Genomic DNA, 18130 nt, shown 5'->3' with positions numbered 1-18130 from the left:
GGAGTAATGCCAACGGACGATTCTTTTTTCTACACCTATTTGTTCTTGCCCAAGTTTTATATAGTAAATTTAGGTTTAAGCCCTGATACAAAATTGATCTAGCCCACCCCATAAAACATTTTTTAGTTCCTCCACTGTATATCACGAGACAATTACCATGATTGATGAACAACGTAAAGGAAGTTTATCAAAAAAGAAGAAAAAAGAGATAAAACTTAAATGAGAAAATTAGAAAATTTGGAGATAATTTTGGTACTTGGGAGTGCAAAAGAACGTCATGTAGCGGCCCCGATATGATACTTCGGTGTGTGGTAGATAAAAAATGCCACATTTGATTTTTGATTAATAACTAAGTTAGAAATCAAATGATCATAGAGATGACTAGGTAAAACCAACAACCTACAACCATGAGAGGGGAGGAAGCGTGTTTGGAAATTTCTTCTTCTTTTTGTTGGGAAAGATTATCATATTAGACCAAACCAAATCTATCCAGTCCGATGTTGATTTAGGAGCAAGAAAAGGAAAATGCCTTTTCCTGTCTTTGATTAGCAATGGGGAGAATAGAATTAGTCAATAAATTCCATTCATTCTTTAGATGAATGAATGTAGTAGATAAGATTACGATGTCCATGTCCAATATTTTCTTTTACGTTCTCCAAAAAAAAAAAAAAAAAAAGTTGTAGAAAGATGTCGAAGTGGTCAAGGTGGCCAAGTTCTGTCTTCAAATGTCAAAACCACATGTGTTTCACGCCTTCCCGGTCCCTAGGTAGTGAAATGCAACATCGAAATGCCCTTACAGAAGATTCTTCTAGTCACTGAACCAGTGGCTAGTCTCTCTGCTTAGGCTCACAGGGGCGGATTTATGTAGTGACTTTGGACTGGCTTTAACCTCCAGTGCAATTGTATTTGGTTACAGAAAATCAAGCCTAAACAAATAGGCTTGAGCCAGCCAATTTGTTTTCAAGCCACCCCAACATTCATTTTCTGGTTCGGCCGGTGGGCTCACATTTAACTTTGAATTTTCAATCTAAGAACTTGCTAGCAGTCAAGGATGATGTTGATGTTGACCGAAACAAAAGGCAAAAGAACTAAAATATATTTGTATAGGCCAGCACCAAATTCTTTATCGATCAGAAAAATAAATAAATTGTATAACCTTTTCACCAGGGCCTGGAAGGCTCAAACCTCACAACCACGATCTTCGACGCATATTAAAATATCATGATTGCATGATTAGTGCTGTTACTTGCTGCATTTTTGTCATATATTTTTCTTCTTTTGGTACTTATGTGCTATTTTGATGCTGAGGCATAATGCCAGTAGCCATGTGACAAAAACTATGGGCAGGCGGAATAGTAGATAATCCTAAACTATTAAAACATCCAGTGTCTTCTAACTCTTGTTCATGTTACGCTATTAATGTATAGGAAAAGTAATGGGAATATACTTTGTCCACGGGGAAATACTGTACCCCCAGTATGTAAAGAACAGATAAAGTTTGCTGATATATCTATCAATTAGTGGACTGATTTGTATTGGCAGACAGATATAGTAAGCCAAAACCTTGTAAAAAGGAGGCTTTAATTTGTTAAAGTTTGGAGCACTCAAATTGGTTTAAAAAGTTCCAGTCGCCAACTGCCCTTCCTACAGGCCACAGCATCAGGGATGATGAATAGAAGGAATACAAAAAAAAAAAAAAAAAAAATTAATGTCAGATGTGGGATTTGAACCCACGCCCTCTCTCGAAGACCAGAACTTGAGTCTGGCGCCTTAGACCACTCGGCCAACCTGACTTGGTGCTAATCTGACAGTTTTTATAATATAACGTATCATTACATGTCTACATGAACACTAGAAAGATGAAGGTAGAAAGGTTTTAACAAAAATCTCTGTTTCAAGGTTTTTTGGTACGTCTTCTTGGCGTACAGATGAACGCGACAAGCACAAGTCATCCATAATCAAAACTTCTCCCTGTTGAGAACTGATTTGGTTCTTAAGATCTTCGTTAAATCAGTTAACTAGAGAAAGAAAGATCCATATGTTCTAGATTATGCGGGGAATGATTGCAAGAAGCCAGTGGAATGATTAACCGCACAGAGGCTAGAGCCTCTTAAACCTGATTCAGATGGCTGCTCTTCTAGCTGATGCGTAACATGCAGGCAAATGAGATGGATCAGCTCCTAAGTGACGGTCCAACTATCACGCCCTCACTGAAGAATCAGCCCATTCTACTACTGCACAGTGCACGGTATCACATGAGTTGGACTTCCAAGAATCTTGAATCGATACATCTTATTGTTTAATAACCTAAACCAGTTTTTGATGGCACCAATGTTTGACAATAATGCATTCCATTACGTACGCTGAATTTATGAAATAAGCTTGTAGATCACCAAATCCAAGGTAGATGAGCGACAGACTAATAACCATTTAGCCAGGTATGTCTACAAAATAGCAAACGCTCTTACGAATTTTGGCAGGACATATACGAACAGGACATGCATCGATACGACTCAACATTGATCCTGTATGACACTTGAGGCGAAGGCTGCACAGTGACAATGTACTGTGCATATTTCGTTAACCAGGGATATAAACAGGGGAAAAACTGATAAGTTAACGGGTGGTTGAATTACAATCTTCTGGTGCCGCTCTATAATGTTTAGAACCGAAGATGACAATTCAAGTTAGATACCATGACCACTCCTGATATACAAGGAGTGGGAATCAACAAAATGTTCTCTAATTTGACATAATTCTAGGTCCACATCCGCCTTTAACTGAATGCTGAGGAACATCTCTAAGAACCTCTAGAGATGTATTATTTTCCATGCTCCAACGGACTTTGAAACAATAAGATAGGTTCTTTCTTCACCACAAAAAGTGCAAAGCACCAAAATAATTTTTTTGTCATGCTATCATTATTTCCAATACATGTATGAATTTTCAACATGGTATTAGAGATCTGTTAGAACTTAAAAGAGGCTTACTTGAATTAGCTTATAGAAGTCAGTTTAGTCCATTCTATTATATGTAACCCAATCATACAGAAATTAGGATTTAGATCAGCAGATCATGGTGAGAGTTTCAGAGCAAACTCATTTAGGGTGAGGATGATCCAAGTGGTGAGCGTTCTGCCAAAAATAACGGCCGCCATAATCCAACTTAAAGTGGACTCTACAGCCTGATAAATAAAATTTGCTTACGCAGTTTTAGAACCGTTATGTAAGCAGATCATATTATGAGTCAAAAATATCTAGAACCAAAATGGTAAAGTGACAGTAGCTTAACTTCGAATATAAATGCCAAGACACTCCAGAATGCTAGTTTCTTATGAGAATTCAGTTTAAGTTCACGAACATTGCAAATTTCAGTCATTTTATTATCGTACTAGCTAACATAGTTCCTGAAATGATAAGGTGGCTGCGCTCCTTTTTCTTGTTGCTAAAGCTAATTTGCATGCCCAGCTACAAATACCCTTCACATCTTAAACGCTGGGTACTCATCAGTTCATAGAAGAAGGTTTCTGTGTTGCAAATACAAAACTGTAAATTCCTGCTCAAGTGAGAAATCAGGAATAAGTTATGCAACAGATTTAAAATCTAACAGTGCCTAACTTATGCGAGACCTGAGCTGAAAGTAGAGAAACAACAACTAACGGTATATACTAAGTTCAGCATGAACATTTTTTATTTCAATCCGGAAAGAGAAGAAGACGTTGAAACATTATAGGACCATAAACTGTGCACCCCAAACAAATGAATCCTTTTTATTTCTTCCTCAAGGTTTATTCCATAACAAATTGTCTATATGAGCTATCCTACATGCATATTAATCCCATTCAGAACTTGGAAGCATTTTTAGAAACATATAACTATAAGAGCACGTCGTGACAAAGAATTGTACATATAATTGGAGCCTATTGCAAATACTTTCTTAAACCACCAAAATGAATGAGGAAAATAAGAAGAGGGAACAGGACATAATATTTGAATATATTATTAAAAGAAAGAGATGTTAGATTCTACCAGGAATCTGTGCTGATAACTTGATACGAGGATCCGACCCGTCAGTTTATCCAGATCACTGTTATACAGCTATACTTGCAGCTGTTCCCACACCTCTGTATCCATAGAGAAACCCAATGGGCGTATCACTATGTACAGGCGAGCAATCTAACCATAGAAGAAGCAGCAACTAACAACTTCAAGCGGCATATGCAATCACACAAGAGTTGAAGAAGAGCGAAGAAGAGGGCTTTTAACTGCATCATTTGCTTTTCCATTAAAACTAGAATATTGCCTTGATTTGAAACTACCGAATTTCCCGGTTTTCGGCTGAAACAAAGAACTTAGCATCTTCTCCAAACTTTGAGCCGTGTACTTTGCATACTTGCTTGAGCTCGCATCTTGCTCCACCAATGGCCCGTAATTCTGCATATAACTTCTGTAAACAGGAACAATAGCCTGCACAGCCAGATGACAAGTCTTCTCTCTAAGATCCTTCTCAGAAATAACCCAGTTCAACTGTTTTTTATACATTTCATCAAAAGCCTCGTTGAATGCCTTCAGACGCTTCTTCACCAGATCTCTGGCAGTAGCTCTCCCACCTGAGAACATTATCAGACCTTCCCTGCTTAATAAAGCAGGAAGCTTCCCCCATGTTTCTCGCAAGTACACTGCAGCATAATACTCCTTGTACTGTTCATGTTCTCTCAACCAAACATCTCCCAAGAGATCCCCAAGTTTTGTTCCCTTCAAATGCTTGTAGAAATGCCAGTGATTATTCATCATAAAGATGTACGAAAGGGTTATATCCTGGTAGCCTTTTGACCAAGTTTCCAAATTTAACTCAATAGCCTTAACTATATTCAAGATAGCATCATTAAGAAGCCTTTCTTGGAACTTCTCTTGCTTCCAGCTTCGTTCAATAACCAGAACCTGAGTTAAGATTGGCCTATAATCGTCACCAAGCAACCTATTAGAGTAATCTGTAATGAAGCTCACCAACCTGGGTACACATCCATCTGGAGGAGGAGGAGCCTGCCTCTGTAATTCCACTTGCACCAAAAGCTCCCAGAAAATCTCACAGGCACCTTCAATAACCCTCTTAATGAGATCCCGTGTGAGATTCTGAATTTCGATGCACGCCTTCCCTCCAAAAAGCCTATTAAAATCTAATCTTAGCTTGTTTAAAGAGTAAAAAATATCCAACAATTTCAAAAGTTTGATTGGATCTTTTTTACTCTCTGTAACCATCTTTCCGAACTGGAGGAAAGCAAGAATTCCAGCCTGAGCTGCTATCTTCGCAAAGCAACTCATCCAAATATCAAGTCCAATCTTTTCAAATACATCATTACATAGCTTATACTCGGCCTCGAAAAGATGCTTCACGGCAAATTCCAAATGCTTACCCCATTGAGCTATGTAGCCTTCTATACTTTGCACATCATTAAATTCTGAAATAGATATCTCGAGGTAATCAAGATTGAGCGCCTGTAAACTTGCCCTAACATTAGCACTACGAACCTCAACATATATAGAAATGCAGTTATCTAATCTGTTATTAGCAGTTAACCTCTCGATAATGGCTTGTAGTTTCTGAATAACATGTACCGGTAATGGAGATGGGGCAATGCAAGCCTGTTCTCCAGTTGCAGATGACATAGGAAGAGGAACACTAAATTCCATTAGGAGTCTCCTGAATTCAGCTTCCAATTTCTCCAAAGCAGCATAAAGAAGCCCACCATCGAGTCTAGCCCTCTCTTCATCCGTCTGCGACTCTCCCAGAGTCTTCAAAGAATTCTTCAAATTCGATAAATACTTCTCATCTGCAACTGAATTATCTTCAAGATACTCTACAATATCCTCTAACCATTGTATAGCTAACCCGCAATTGTCACCCAAAAATTTCAATGCTTCTTCTAGTCTTCTAAGAACCGAAAGGTATCCTGATAGATCAGATCGAGGGTCTGAGAACAATGATCTTTCCAGCCCATGAACAGCATCGAATACCTTTAAAACAGCAGCAGCAGGACCCACTGCTCGATCAATGTGACCTCCTACAGCAACTAAAGCCTCTTTCTGTGCTCGAATTGGACGTACCGCAGCTTCTAACGATGGTAATCTCTGTATAATTTCTTCTAATCTTGGTCCTGTTTTATCTAATGCAAAACCAAGTGTTTTTGATTTCTCTAAACCAATTTTCAATGATTTTCTTGCAGAGACAAGATTTTCAAACCTCCTGGCCATTCTAAAACCCCAACCCAAACCAAATACAAAATCTGACTCAAACCCACTACCAAATCGATCCAGAAATGAAACCCCAAACCCTAAAATTACCAAATAAATCTTAAAGTCTGGGTTCACACTGAAAAAAGAAAGCCCCAACAATCCCAAACTCAAACAGTAGTAAATTGCATTTACTGAATCAACAACGTTACAAATTTGTATGATTCCTTAGTCTTGGATACATCGAAATAGGTAAGTAACAAGTAATAATTAATTTTCAACCAGCTGAGAAATCAAACTCCATTTTCACTTTTGTCTCAACTAAACTTCACCAAATCAATCAAGTCTGTACACAACAAGAATAATAATGACAAACAATACCTAGACTTCACCAAACTAATTACAACAACTTTAAACAAAATGAAAAGCAATCAAAAAACCTTTTAGAGAAGAGGATAATGAAGTAGAAGAAGAAGCCCACTGTAGTAGAATTAGGGTTTGATTTCAAATTGGATCTTCTTGGATTGGAATCGAACTGGTTCTTCTTCTTGCTTTCTAATAATTGGTTATGTGAGGAAGTGAAAAGGAAAGGAAAGCAATTATGAATCGAGAGCCCCCACTTTGAAAAAACAAACAAAAAGGAAATGAACGAACCCTAAAAAAGGACTTAAATCTGGAAACTGAAAAAGAAACTACTTTATTTTATTTATTTTTACAGCAAACAAATAAGAGGAAGAGAGAAAACTAGTAGTTTTGTTTTGTAAAGTGCTTGACAGTAAAACTTGTTTTCCTCTGTCTCTCTCTACAACTGTCTTTAACTTTTTATTCTGAGAAAACAAGAAACTTAGTTCAGTTACTTCAGTATGTCACGCTCCTCATCACCCGGATAATTCTAGATGTTCGTCCAGTAAATTTATTTTGCCGAGACTCGATCTTTTTTTGAAAACAAAAAATTGGGTTTAAAGCCCGATGGTTATATTAAAGTGGGTATGCTATTTTAACGGTTGTGAATGTGTAAATCCTATTAAAATGGTGTGATCACTCCCTATTTCACCTGCGGCACGGAATGTGCCAAGGATTTACTATTGCCTCTGTACAGGTTGCCCAGGCTGGTGAGCAGGCGTACAAACTTAACCATATTTTAGAGATAAAATCTTCACGATATATTATCTCTGCCCTACATGGTACTTGCTACTGGGAAAGGGGTTTTGGTTATTGGTTGGTTATATTAAAGGTTAAAGCATACAAATCCACGAGAAAAAAAAGAAAGGAAAATCTTTTCATCTTTTCATCTTGATAATTGGGTATAAAGCTCAAAGATTATATTTAAAGTTTAAAACATGCAAGTCCACGTGGCTAGGAAAAGAAAAAAAGAAAAATCCTCCACCACGATGGTAACGAGTTTTGAACTCAGGTCGACGATATCATCACTCAACAATTTTACCATTGTACCACGGTGACATCTGCAGTCTAATATACCTGAGCTTCGGAATGAAAGGAGTCGAATTTTAGAGGGTGGGAATGCATATCCAAAACGTATGGAATCCTGCTAAATAAAAAATTGTGGGTATCGAGACGGATCATCAATTACGGAAATAAAATTGAAACTGGAAATTAACGTGGTACGGTCAATTCGACCTACGTCCACGAGCAAATACGAGAGAAATATTATTAATCTTCAGAGTTTGATGATTCTGGGTGATTACATATATATTAAACACCCCTATTTGTAAAGTGATAAGAGATAAGTACTACCTACTTTACATGATAAGAAGTATATTTAGAAAAGTGCTTAGATTACATAATATTTTAGAAGCTTCCTCTCCACTTATCTTGATTAAGTCCACGGTAGATTGCACGTTATCTTGGAAGTTGACTTTATCCTCTTTTCAAGTATGTGTCTTGACTGCCCGATTACCTTGGTCATTCATCACTTTAACTTCGACTACTTGTGTGTTATTTACTCTCGTCAAGGTTTTGGGTTCCAATTCATGGCCGAGACGAGTTTTAATCTCGGCGAGATAATATTTGACTAGAAAACTCGCCGAGACGGTCGAGGTTTACAGAGATACGACCTAAATCTCTTCGAGACAAGCTTAGATATGAAAATTTAGAAATAAAAATCAAATACAACCCTAAAAACTGGATGTTTTTATACTTTTCTTAATAGTTGGTGTTGTTTCTTTACATCTATACAAACTTAATATATATAAAGTGTGCAAAAAGTTTAGCATATACATTATTGGTCTATAGGTCCCATTTGATTTGGAATTTTAGTGAGAATATGCTCAGTTTATCTGCAATTTCAGTGACTTGTTGGTGAAAATTTGTATGTGAAGTATAACCCTGCTAAGGTAAAAGAGTAAACTTATATGCGGAGAAGTATTTTTTTGCCGCTAACATATAAGTCCTGGTATCGCCCCTGACCGTCTTCTATAATGAGAATTTTTACGCAAACCTCTAATAGTCTCTGTAACACATGCACATAAAGACTATCAGTTAGTTATTGATAATTTTGTTGGGATATCGAAGACACATTAACCTCGATCTACCTAACAGATATGTTTCATATAGATATCGAACTGTCTCATCTAATATTTAAGGGAGTATCCTACTTCAAGTATCTTAGCTCGAACACTTCGCTTATATCTTTAATAAACATGATTGATAATACAAGAAAGAATACAGGGAATATGACAAGCGACACAAAGATTACTTTACCTAGACTTTATGGGCTACGTGCACTGACAATATATAAAACTACGAGAATCTTTCATTAAAATAACGAGTTATCGCATCATAGTACATCATATAATCAACTAATCATGTAACTCAGTAATGATAAATGACTTAGTAACAACAAGACATATTACAAAGAGTTTACCTCTTCCTTTGTTCTTCTTCTTTCATAGGCCTCTATGTATCATCACGATTGCCTCTTCCTTTGTTCTTCCTTTGTTATTTAGTCAAGAACATCGAAGGACATCATGAATTCTAGTTTCTACCACATGAATCCCCGAAATCGTAGATTTATATCTACAAGTCTCATTTGTCACATAGGCTTTACCCTATCACTACCCATTATAGGACACAATGGTTATGATCCTCTAACCGTTGTAGTGCTACATCTCCATGATGTAACACTCCTGCCTGGTTGATCATCTTTCCCTCACCATATAATTCATATTATATAATTATTACATTCTTGCCTATGGAGTATCTTAACCATGAAAGTTAAACATAAAAAACCTAAACAAGGCTTAGGACTTGAAAAAATCGAATAAGGTCTAAAAACAAAAAATTTAATAGATTCAGGAACCAAACAAGTTTGACACCGAGTCCATCAAAAGATCCAATTCTCTTGTATTCCCAAAACTCTTGGTTTTAGGATCATGACGTCCTAAAACCATCTTTTTCATGAAACAAAGCCCTAATAATTTTTAAACATGGATATCATAAGAGTTTCCATTGTAAGAACTATATGGATAGAATTTTTCCCCGGATTCCTACATTTTAGGGTCGTAAAAAAACAACCTTATAAAGGAGAAATTATCTTGTCCACTCAGTATCCAGCTAAATCTTAGAAGTTCAAAACCAAAATATAGAAATTTTCTTTCTTAATGTGGATATAAAAGTCTGGCTAGTTTGAGGCCTACCCCATTCATTTGAGGCGTACCCAAATTTTGTTCCCAACTAAACTGGGGATTGATGATATCTAAATTGGATGAAACTACCAAATTACCCTCAATTAAATCTTGTTGGAGCATTTATCCGTTGAACCCACCAAGCGTTGGTATGTCAAGGTTGGTTATCATATTTTAGTATCAAAACTCAATCATAGTAGCTTGATTAAAATTACTAGAGACAACTTCGTTTAGGTTAGACTAGAAAGTCTACGAATGTTGAGACATACAAGTATTACTTCGAATACCTGAAGAACGTGAAGACATAATGACTACAACGAAGACATCATCCTTCCACTCGAGGTTAGTAATATTGACTTGAGTTGTTTACATTTCCTATCGTTTCTTTCAAGTCGTTTAAGATTAAAAACATAACATGTGTTACTCTAATATTAGACTTGGTCATATTAGTATGATCAAAGTGTCAAGGAAGTATATGAATTACGAAGTATGACGTTTATATTTTGAACTTAGTAAATGCGAAATCGACATAATCTATGTAATTTGTTACTTGATTGTGCATTTTTTTCCTCAAAAAAAAATTGTGCATTGGATATAGGTGTGATGATTTCATCCTATGAAACTATGTTTTATTACATTAAAGGAAGTACATATCTTGTTTCGTAATCGAAAGGAAATCAATAGGTGTTTTGGTCCAGTTTTCTATGAAGATCTATTGGATGACGAATTCGAACCTAAGGTGGGATTCGGGTAGAACCGATCTTAATTTATGTTGAGATTCAAGGTAGAACCGATCCCTACCTAGTTTTGGATACGTAGTAGAACCGATCCTTGCTTTTGTTGGGAGTCTTGGTAGAACTGATTCTCACCTATATTGGGAATCTTGGTAGAACTGATCCTAGATATTGTTGGGAATCATCGTACAACCGATCCATACCTATATTGGAATACTTGGTAGAACCGATCCCTACCTATGTTGGGAGTCATGATAGGACCGGTCCCAAGAGCAAAAACGATTTTCAATATTCACCTATTACTTTAGGGTTTTGTGTGAAGTTTGGAATTAGGGTTTGCTAAATAGGAAAGTTCTAGATGTCGACATAATTTGGAAATGTACACAATTCTTACCTTCGATTGTTCAAAGATATTCCTTCACACTCAAGGTGATCCCAAACCGAAATATTGGAGAATCTTTTAATTAAGATTTTTGAATTATATGTTTTTGATTTTCAAGCAATCAAAACATATCTCTAGAAAAACTACATTAGTTAAGTGTTAAACTAATATTGATATTTTCTGAATAGAGATTTCGGAATTACAGGTTCGATATTAGTTGGAAATATGAAAACCGAAACTATGTGCTTTATTGCATATCTTGAGAATTTTTCGGTTTTGAAATTTCTTTGTTGCCCAAACAACCTTGGTATATAAATAGAAAAATTTGTCATTCTTGCAAACTATCCTTAGCCAGGCAAGCTTCATTGTTTCTGGTGGATCCGACTACTAGTATTACTTATAATACTATACTGGAGAGGAAAGTACCCTAATTAGACGAAATCTCTTATGTCCACTCATTTAAAGACTTGTGTGGGATCAAGAAGCTCTATCAAGTACGGTTGGTGGGAAACTAGACAAAAGCATTGTTATTTAGTTTTCGATTATTGATTTGATTGACTTATGGTTGTTGAAACTTTGATTGCACCTAGTCTGTTTATTCTTGAGAGCATTCTCTTTTGGCATAGGGTCACTCAAACTAGATCAAAGTATCGACGGGATCTTCAGAACTTTTTTTAAATCTGAAGACAACTTGTGATCATCCATGGTTAACAAATTCCATTACGTGCATGATTGATCATAAGTGGAATCAAGTTTTTGTGTACAGTACAATTGAAGGCAATTGAAGATTTGAAGATTTGAAGATTTTTTTTTATTGGTGGATTCACATATTGTGATACTAATGCATACGACTTGATCGGCTGGGATCCGACTAAGATCTTATTTGTTAGAGCATTGCTCGGTCGAACTCGCATGCGTTGCTATCTCAAGCATGTTTGCCAATGCTAGTGATCAAACCTATAAGTCTTGATTTCTAGTCTATTATAGCTAAGTCTCGGACTGGGATAGAAAGTGTAGTTGAGCTCAAGGACTTCATGGAGATTCATCATACAAGTAGAATAACTACTCAAGGAATCGGTGGAACTTCTCGACAAAAAGGTATGTGAAGACTTGAACTTTTCTACTATATCTCCTACTCTTTGAGACAAGAAGTCGTATGCTATATATATATAGACTTTGATTATCCACATTTGGTATTTCGAGCCGAATATACCTCGCCTATCTATATCTTGAAATATGAGTTGGTAAGCTTTTCTCTTTAACCAAGTTTATCTTTACCATGTGACGAAAGTCATGATATGTTTCAATCATCTTGAAAATTGCTTTGACGAGAAATGGTGTAACAACTGTATAACGTCCTCTAAGAACGTTTCAATGATTGAAACGAGAGTTTATATTACATTACCAATGGTGAACATAAGCATTGTTGTGGAAACACATTTATGTATAAGTCATATTCCTTGAACCAAAGTTTGCGAACTTTGTTGATCAAGAAAACCGGAAGAATGACGTGAGCCAAGTCCGCGAACTGCCGAAGTTCTCAAACCCGAGAATTTCTGCTGGAGTTGACAAACTACTTGCGTGAAACTAAGTCCGCGAACTCAGTCCACGAACCCAGTCCGCGAACCGGCGAAGTTCTCATACCCAAGAATTTCTGCTGGAGTTTGTAAACTCTGCCCGGTAACTTAAGTCCGCGAACCTAGTCTGCGAACTTGAGAAGGTTATATATCTGAAGATGATTTCTGAACTTAAACTTAAAAATACCAAGGAATGCAGTTTGCAAACCGTGGCTATAAAATTTCATGAACCGATTCAAGTGAATCAAATCATCTTTGCTTCAATTGTGTCTTGTGTAGTACATGAGATTTCCTTGCAATTGAACAACTATCTAACTAGTTCATTTGAAATCATTTGAACTAGTTACGGTGAAGAAGAACATGGTTGATATGGAATGCTCATATGGATAACCATTTGGTTAACTATTGTTGAACCAACAAGTGCATATGTTTGGGTACGGTTAACAAACCTAGAAGTGTGCATTGTCAAGTGTGTATAACAAGCTAAGTTTTCGATCCAACGGTTGAGAAATATTAACTTGAATCTAAATCAGGTTTTCATCTAACGGTGGATATTGATTGCTTTGTTACCAAGGTAACTTAATTGCAAACCCTGATTTGAAAGACTATATAAGGGGAACTCTAGTATATGTGCAAAACTAATCCCCACACCTCACGTGTGATACTAGTATGCATACTAGAGTCGGTTCTCCTTTAACCTTTGGTTTTCTTCTTCTAAAACCAGGTTAACGACTTAAAGACTTCATTGGGATTGTGAAGCCAGACCGATACTACTTTTATCGTAGTTATGTGACCTGATCTTGCATCTTCTATCATACGAGTACAATCAGATTGATTGGCTTGATATTGATATCTCCTATAGGCAAGATATAAAAAGTACTCACAAACATCTTCGTCTTATTATTTGTGATTTCGCAACATCTTGTTTCGCTACCATACGATTAAGATTGTTGTGAGGTGATTGATAACTCTAGGTTGTTCTTCGGGAATATAAGACCGGATTATCAATTGGTTCCTGTTCACCTTGATTATTATCAAAAGACGGAACAAAACCTTTTAGGGTTTATCTTTGGGAGACATATTTATCCTTTGATAGACTTGTCTGTGTGAGATAGATTTGTTTATTATCAAGTCTTCGACTTTAGGTCGTAGGAACTCTTAGTTGTGGGTGAGATCAGCTAAGGGAATCAAGTGCGCAGTATCCTGGTGGGATGAGAGGCGTAGTGAGTACAACTGTACCTTGGATCAGTGGGAGACTGATTGGGGTTCAACTACAGTCCAGTCCGAAGTTAGCTTGGAGTAGGCTAGTGTCTGTAGTGGCTTAATATAATGTGTGTTCAATCTGGACTAGGTCCCGAGGTTTTTCTGCATTTGAGGTTTCCTCGTTAACAAAATTTCTGGTGTCTGTGTTATTTCTATTTCCGGATTATATTGTTTTATCTTTATAATTGAAATAATACAGGTTGTGTGTTTGGATCATCAATTAGAATAATCCAACCTTTGGTTGTTGATTATCATTGATTGATCCTTGGATATTGGTCTTTGGTACCATCCAAGTTGTTCCTTGTGTTTAATTAAAGACTCGCTGATTTCTATTATCTCGAGTAAATCAAAACAAGAGAGAGATATTAATCCTCGGGATACTTTTACCTAGATTGAGTCTGACAGTCTAGTTGATTCTCTAGAAAGTATTTTGGAGTTAGTCCATACAGATTTCTAAGCGAAATATTGGGTGGTGTTGTTAGACCCCTGCTTTTTCATTATTTATCTTTGATAAAGTAATCGTATAGATCGACAACTATCATTTTGTGGTATTCTTCAATATCCGAATCCGATAGTTGTGAATCTAGATTTGATTATTTCAGATCTTGATTGATCTTACCCAAAGGATTTAACTTGTTTAAAGGAAAGTGCCTTTGTCAAAACTCAACATATTTTTATTCTTAAAGATTGGTAGAGAGGTTACCAAACAACTTTGTTCCTTTATTGTTTGGAATACAATCAAAAGGAGTTGAGTGCTTAAGACTTTACATAGGTAAAGCAACTCAAGATAGTGATTTCTATCTGAGGGAACAAAGTAAGTATGGGTAGATTACTTGGTCTCACATATATGGAGTTGGCTTTGTTCCTTTATAGTGGCTTAATTTTGAGAGTATTCAAAACTGGACTAGGTCCCGGGATTTTTCTGCATTTGCCGTTTCCTAGTTAACAAAATCTTGTTGTGTCATTTACATTTGCTTTCTGCAATTATTAATTGTTTTATTATAATTCAAAGTAAATACACTTGTACGTTAATCCAAGACACTTTATAGTGATCCTATAGTATATCGGTTTTATACCGCAACTATCATCAAGCGTATACCTTGTTTTCGTATTGTCTCGACGTTGTCCATAGACGATCACTCAAGGTACCAGACTTATAGGTTAATATGAAAATATTGTGGTGTACTTGGGTACCCTCGTCATTTCAAATCCTAATAATAAAACCTAGTTCTCCTATCTATTTTCATTTCCAAATCCTCACACTTTCACCATCAACAACCAATCTTTTTTTTTCTCTTCTCCCTTTTTATTTTCATTTTCTCGACAACTCAAGAAATGGTTAATTGTTTTCTTCTATATAACAACAGTGAAAAATATAAACAAGCTACTAGAGTTACTTATCCAAGAAAGTGATCCTGGAATTACGAGATCGATTGGACATAAACCATCGAAATAAAGAACGGTTACTGAGCGTAATACAAGCATAAGAAATCGCTCGAATCAAGTATTTTATCAACCTAATCCTCTAAATTAGGTTATATCAACATGTATTCACTCAATTGAAAATTTTGAAGTCAGGTTTTCCGTGTTTAACTGAATCGGTCTATGTTTATGCTCACGTAGACTGATTTCTTTTATAAATGGTCGATATTCATGCTCTGTTCGACTGATAGTTGTAGATTTGTTTTCTAGTTGAAGAACATCTAACTAGAATCAGTCTTCATGTCCACATCGACCATTTCTAGTTTGGAAGAAATACACATGTTTTGGTTGGTTATTTTTGCTAAAAACAATTTATTTATATGTCCACATAGACTGATTATAGAGCTTGTGATTTCTCAACTGTCAAGCCCACCGAGGTGGTCGTGGTGCTGATGATGATAAAGACGGATTTTTGTTTTCCAAACTTATGTCTCTAACTATAGATAACTAAGTAGCCAAACTTATGTCTCTAACTTATGTTTGTTGGCCGAATAAAAACATGTTATGTTTGTTAGTTTATGAATGAATGAATTTGGGTGGTCCTAGAATTGTTGTGTTTGCCTAAGGGGCGACAAAAGAACTACAATTTGGCCAAAAATATACTCCCTCCGTTTAAAAATGATAGGCTTGTTTGATTTTGCACAAAAAATAAGAAAACCAATCATTTAAGCCATGTTTTTATATTTTTTCCAAAGTTATCCTTGAAGAAAAAGTGATCCCTTGATATTCTAAAGGGAAGAACATGAGAGAGAAATGGTCCCCAAATTTGTTAAGAGACAGAGATCTGGTCCCTAATATGGGTGAACTAGTAAAGTTAAGCTATTTAATTTTCCATTAAAGGAAACCAAGCTATGTTTTTGACATACCCAAAGAAGGAAACTAAGCCTATCTTTTTGAAACGGAGGAAGTAGGAATTTTGGTTGTTTTTTAAGCTACAATCAGTCGATGTGTAACTTCATATAGACAGATTGTAGCTTTTCACCAGAATTAAAAGCTTACAATTGATCTATATGTTCTATCAATCGATTATGAGGATTTCATTCCGTAACTTTGTCAGGCTTACAGAATTGGTTGATATTGACACCCGCATCGACCAATTCCGGAATTTTTTTCCAAATATTTGACAGGCTAACATAATCGATCGATGAGGGAAATCATATCGATTGATTCTTGGAAGTAAAAATTCCTTTCTTTATGGATGCTTATTAGGCTATAATCGGTTGATGTTGATACTCTTATCCACTGATTGTGGCAAAATAATTTTTATGTGATTTTGCAAGGCTAAAATCGGTCTATGTTATAAGCTGATTGTTGGAATTTATTTCAGAATAACCAGTCGTTGAGTCTTCATTTATATAAGAGATTTATTTTTCCCAAGCACATTTTGCCCCGAACTTGCAACTTTTATCCAGTCCTACTTGACCACTTCTCAAATAGATCTCTGAAAATGGCATGAAAACCGGAAGAAGATATACAATTCGTGAAGTCCTTCATTCACGTCTTGCGCGTACATCCGGATGAACTTTATTATATTTGGAAGAGAGTCTGAGAGTTAAATTATGAACGCACTAGGAATCCCAAAAACCACAAATGGAAAAGTGTACCGTTTCAATTAAACTACTTCAAAAGTACAATTCGAGAGTTTTGTAGAGTTAGAAAAATGGCGAATGATTATCATCTCAAAGCTCTTCATACTGAAAAAATGAGTAACTCGACATGTTTATACATGTGTCATTTCAATGTTTGCACCCTGACGTGTAGTTCATTTAATTTCAGCTCGAATAATTTAATAGTGATATGTGCTAAAAGTTCATTTAAATTCAGCTCGAATAATTTAATAGTGATATATACGAAATGAGGAAAAAATGTTCATGCATGCAAAGGAACATGGGGTGTTCTACAAAAGTGTTCGGAGGTTCACTGACAATGTATTAACGTATAAGATTCAAGATGCTAAATTATCCCATATAATGCATTATGTAATGTGTTAAGTTCTTAAACTATGTAATGTGCTGATTTTTCATAAAACTACGACTGAATTTTTTATTTATGAAAGCATAACATAATCGGTCTATGTATATATCTAACCACCGATCCTAAAAAATCGTTCTATTTTAGTAAGTAATATCCACCGACATCATCCCAAAATCGGTCTACGAGGGCATGAATATCACCATCGATTCTTACTTGATGTTTTCACAATTTTTTTTCTTCTCATGTTCTGGTGATCAATTAACATTAGTTAATTTCTCGGTTAACAAGATTAAACATCTATTAATCAACCGAATTAACACTAATTAACTGTGAGTAAATTAGCCGGTAACGAAAATAATCGGTTAAAGAGTTTTTGGGTTTACTTCAAAATGACCATATTTTATCTTTTATAACCCCCTCGAAACTCCTATAATCCTAACTTAGCCCTTAGTTCTTTTATATTTATGTTTAGTTTAGGTTTTAGTCCCTTCATTACTTACATTTATAAAATTTAATCCACCAAATTTATAGAAATATCTTTTAATCCCCTTAAAACCAAACCCTGAATGCCACATTTCTGTTGCTCGTGTGCCATAAAACTATTAAATCAAATGATGCTCATTCAAACGAATGCGTACGAAATGGGACTTCTGCCCATGATTCTTATGATCTTTGTATGGTTGCTAATGGGTACCGTTTGATATGAAATAAAAAAGTTATATCCGATCCCGCCGTCGGATCATTCAAACCGTACCGCTGCTAATTCCGGCCCCATTAGCAGCCATGTTAAGTTGTTGTTGTCCAACAATTATAGTTCAAACCACGTGTTAAACAGTAGGTTGAC

The 18130-nt window shown here is 35.9% G+C and overlaps 1 protein-coding gene and 1 non-coding gene across 3 annotated transcripts; both read right to left on the bottom strand.

The window, feature by feature from the left end:
* Window positions 1–1709: 1709 nt before the first annotated feature.
* Window positions 1710–1793, bottom strand: TRNAL-CAA. The gene has a single exon. It is a non-coding gene; the product is annotated as a tRNA-Leu (tRNA).
* Window positions 1794–3299: 1506 nt separating this feature from the next.
* LOC113358617 (exocyst complex component EXO70A1-like) lies at window positions 3300–6960 on the bottom strand. Of its 2 annotated transcripts, none has more exons than XM_026602220.1 (2): window positions 4029–6960; window positions 3300–3555 (listed from the first exon to the last, which is right to left on the bottom strand). In XM_026602220.1, exon 1 carries the CDS (start codon window positions 6249–6251, stop codon window positions 4224–4226), a length of 2028 nt encoding a protein of 675 aa, XP_026458005.1. In that variant the 5' UTR covers window positions 6252–6960; the 3' UTR covers window positions 3300–3555; window positions 4029–4223. The 2 variants fall into 2 exon arrangements, with proteins under 2 accessions (XP_026458005.1, XP_026458006.1); XM_026602221.1 differs by having other exon boundaries at window positions 3300–3526.
* Between the last annotated feature and the right edge of the window lie 11170 nt (window positions 6961–18130).

The sequence above is a fragment of the Papaver somniferum genome, chromosome 3 (assembly GCF_003573695.1).
Source record: "Papaver somniferum cultivar HN1 chromosome 3, ASM357369v1, whole genome shotgun sequence".
Lineage (NCBI taxonomy): Eukaryota > Viridiplantae > Streptophyta > Magnoliopsida > Ranunculales > Papaveraceae > Papaver > Papaver somniferum.
Note: the sequence above shows the minus strand (reverse complement) of the source record. Positions and strands in the feature narration are given on the sequence as shown.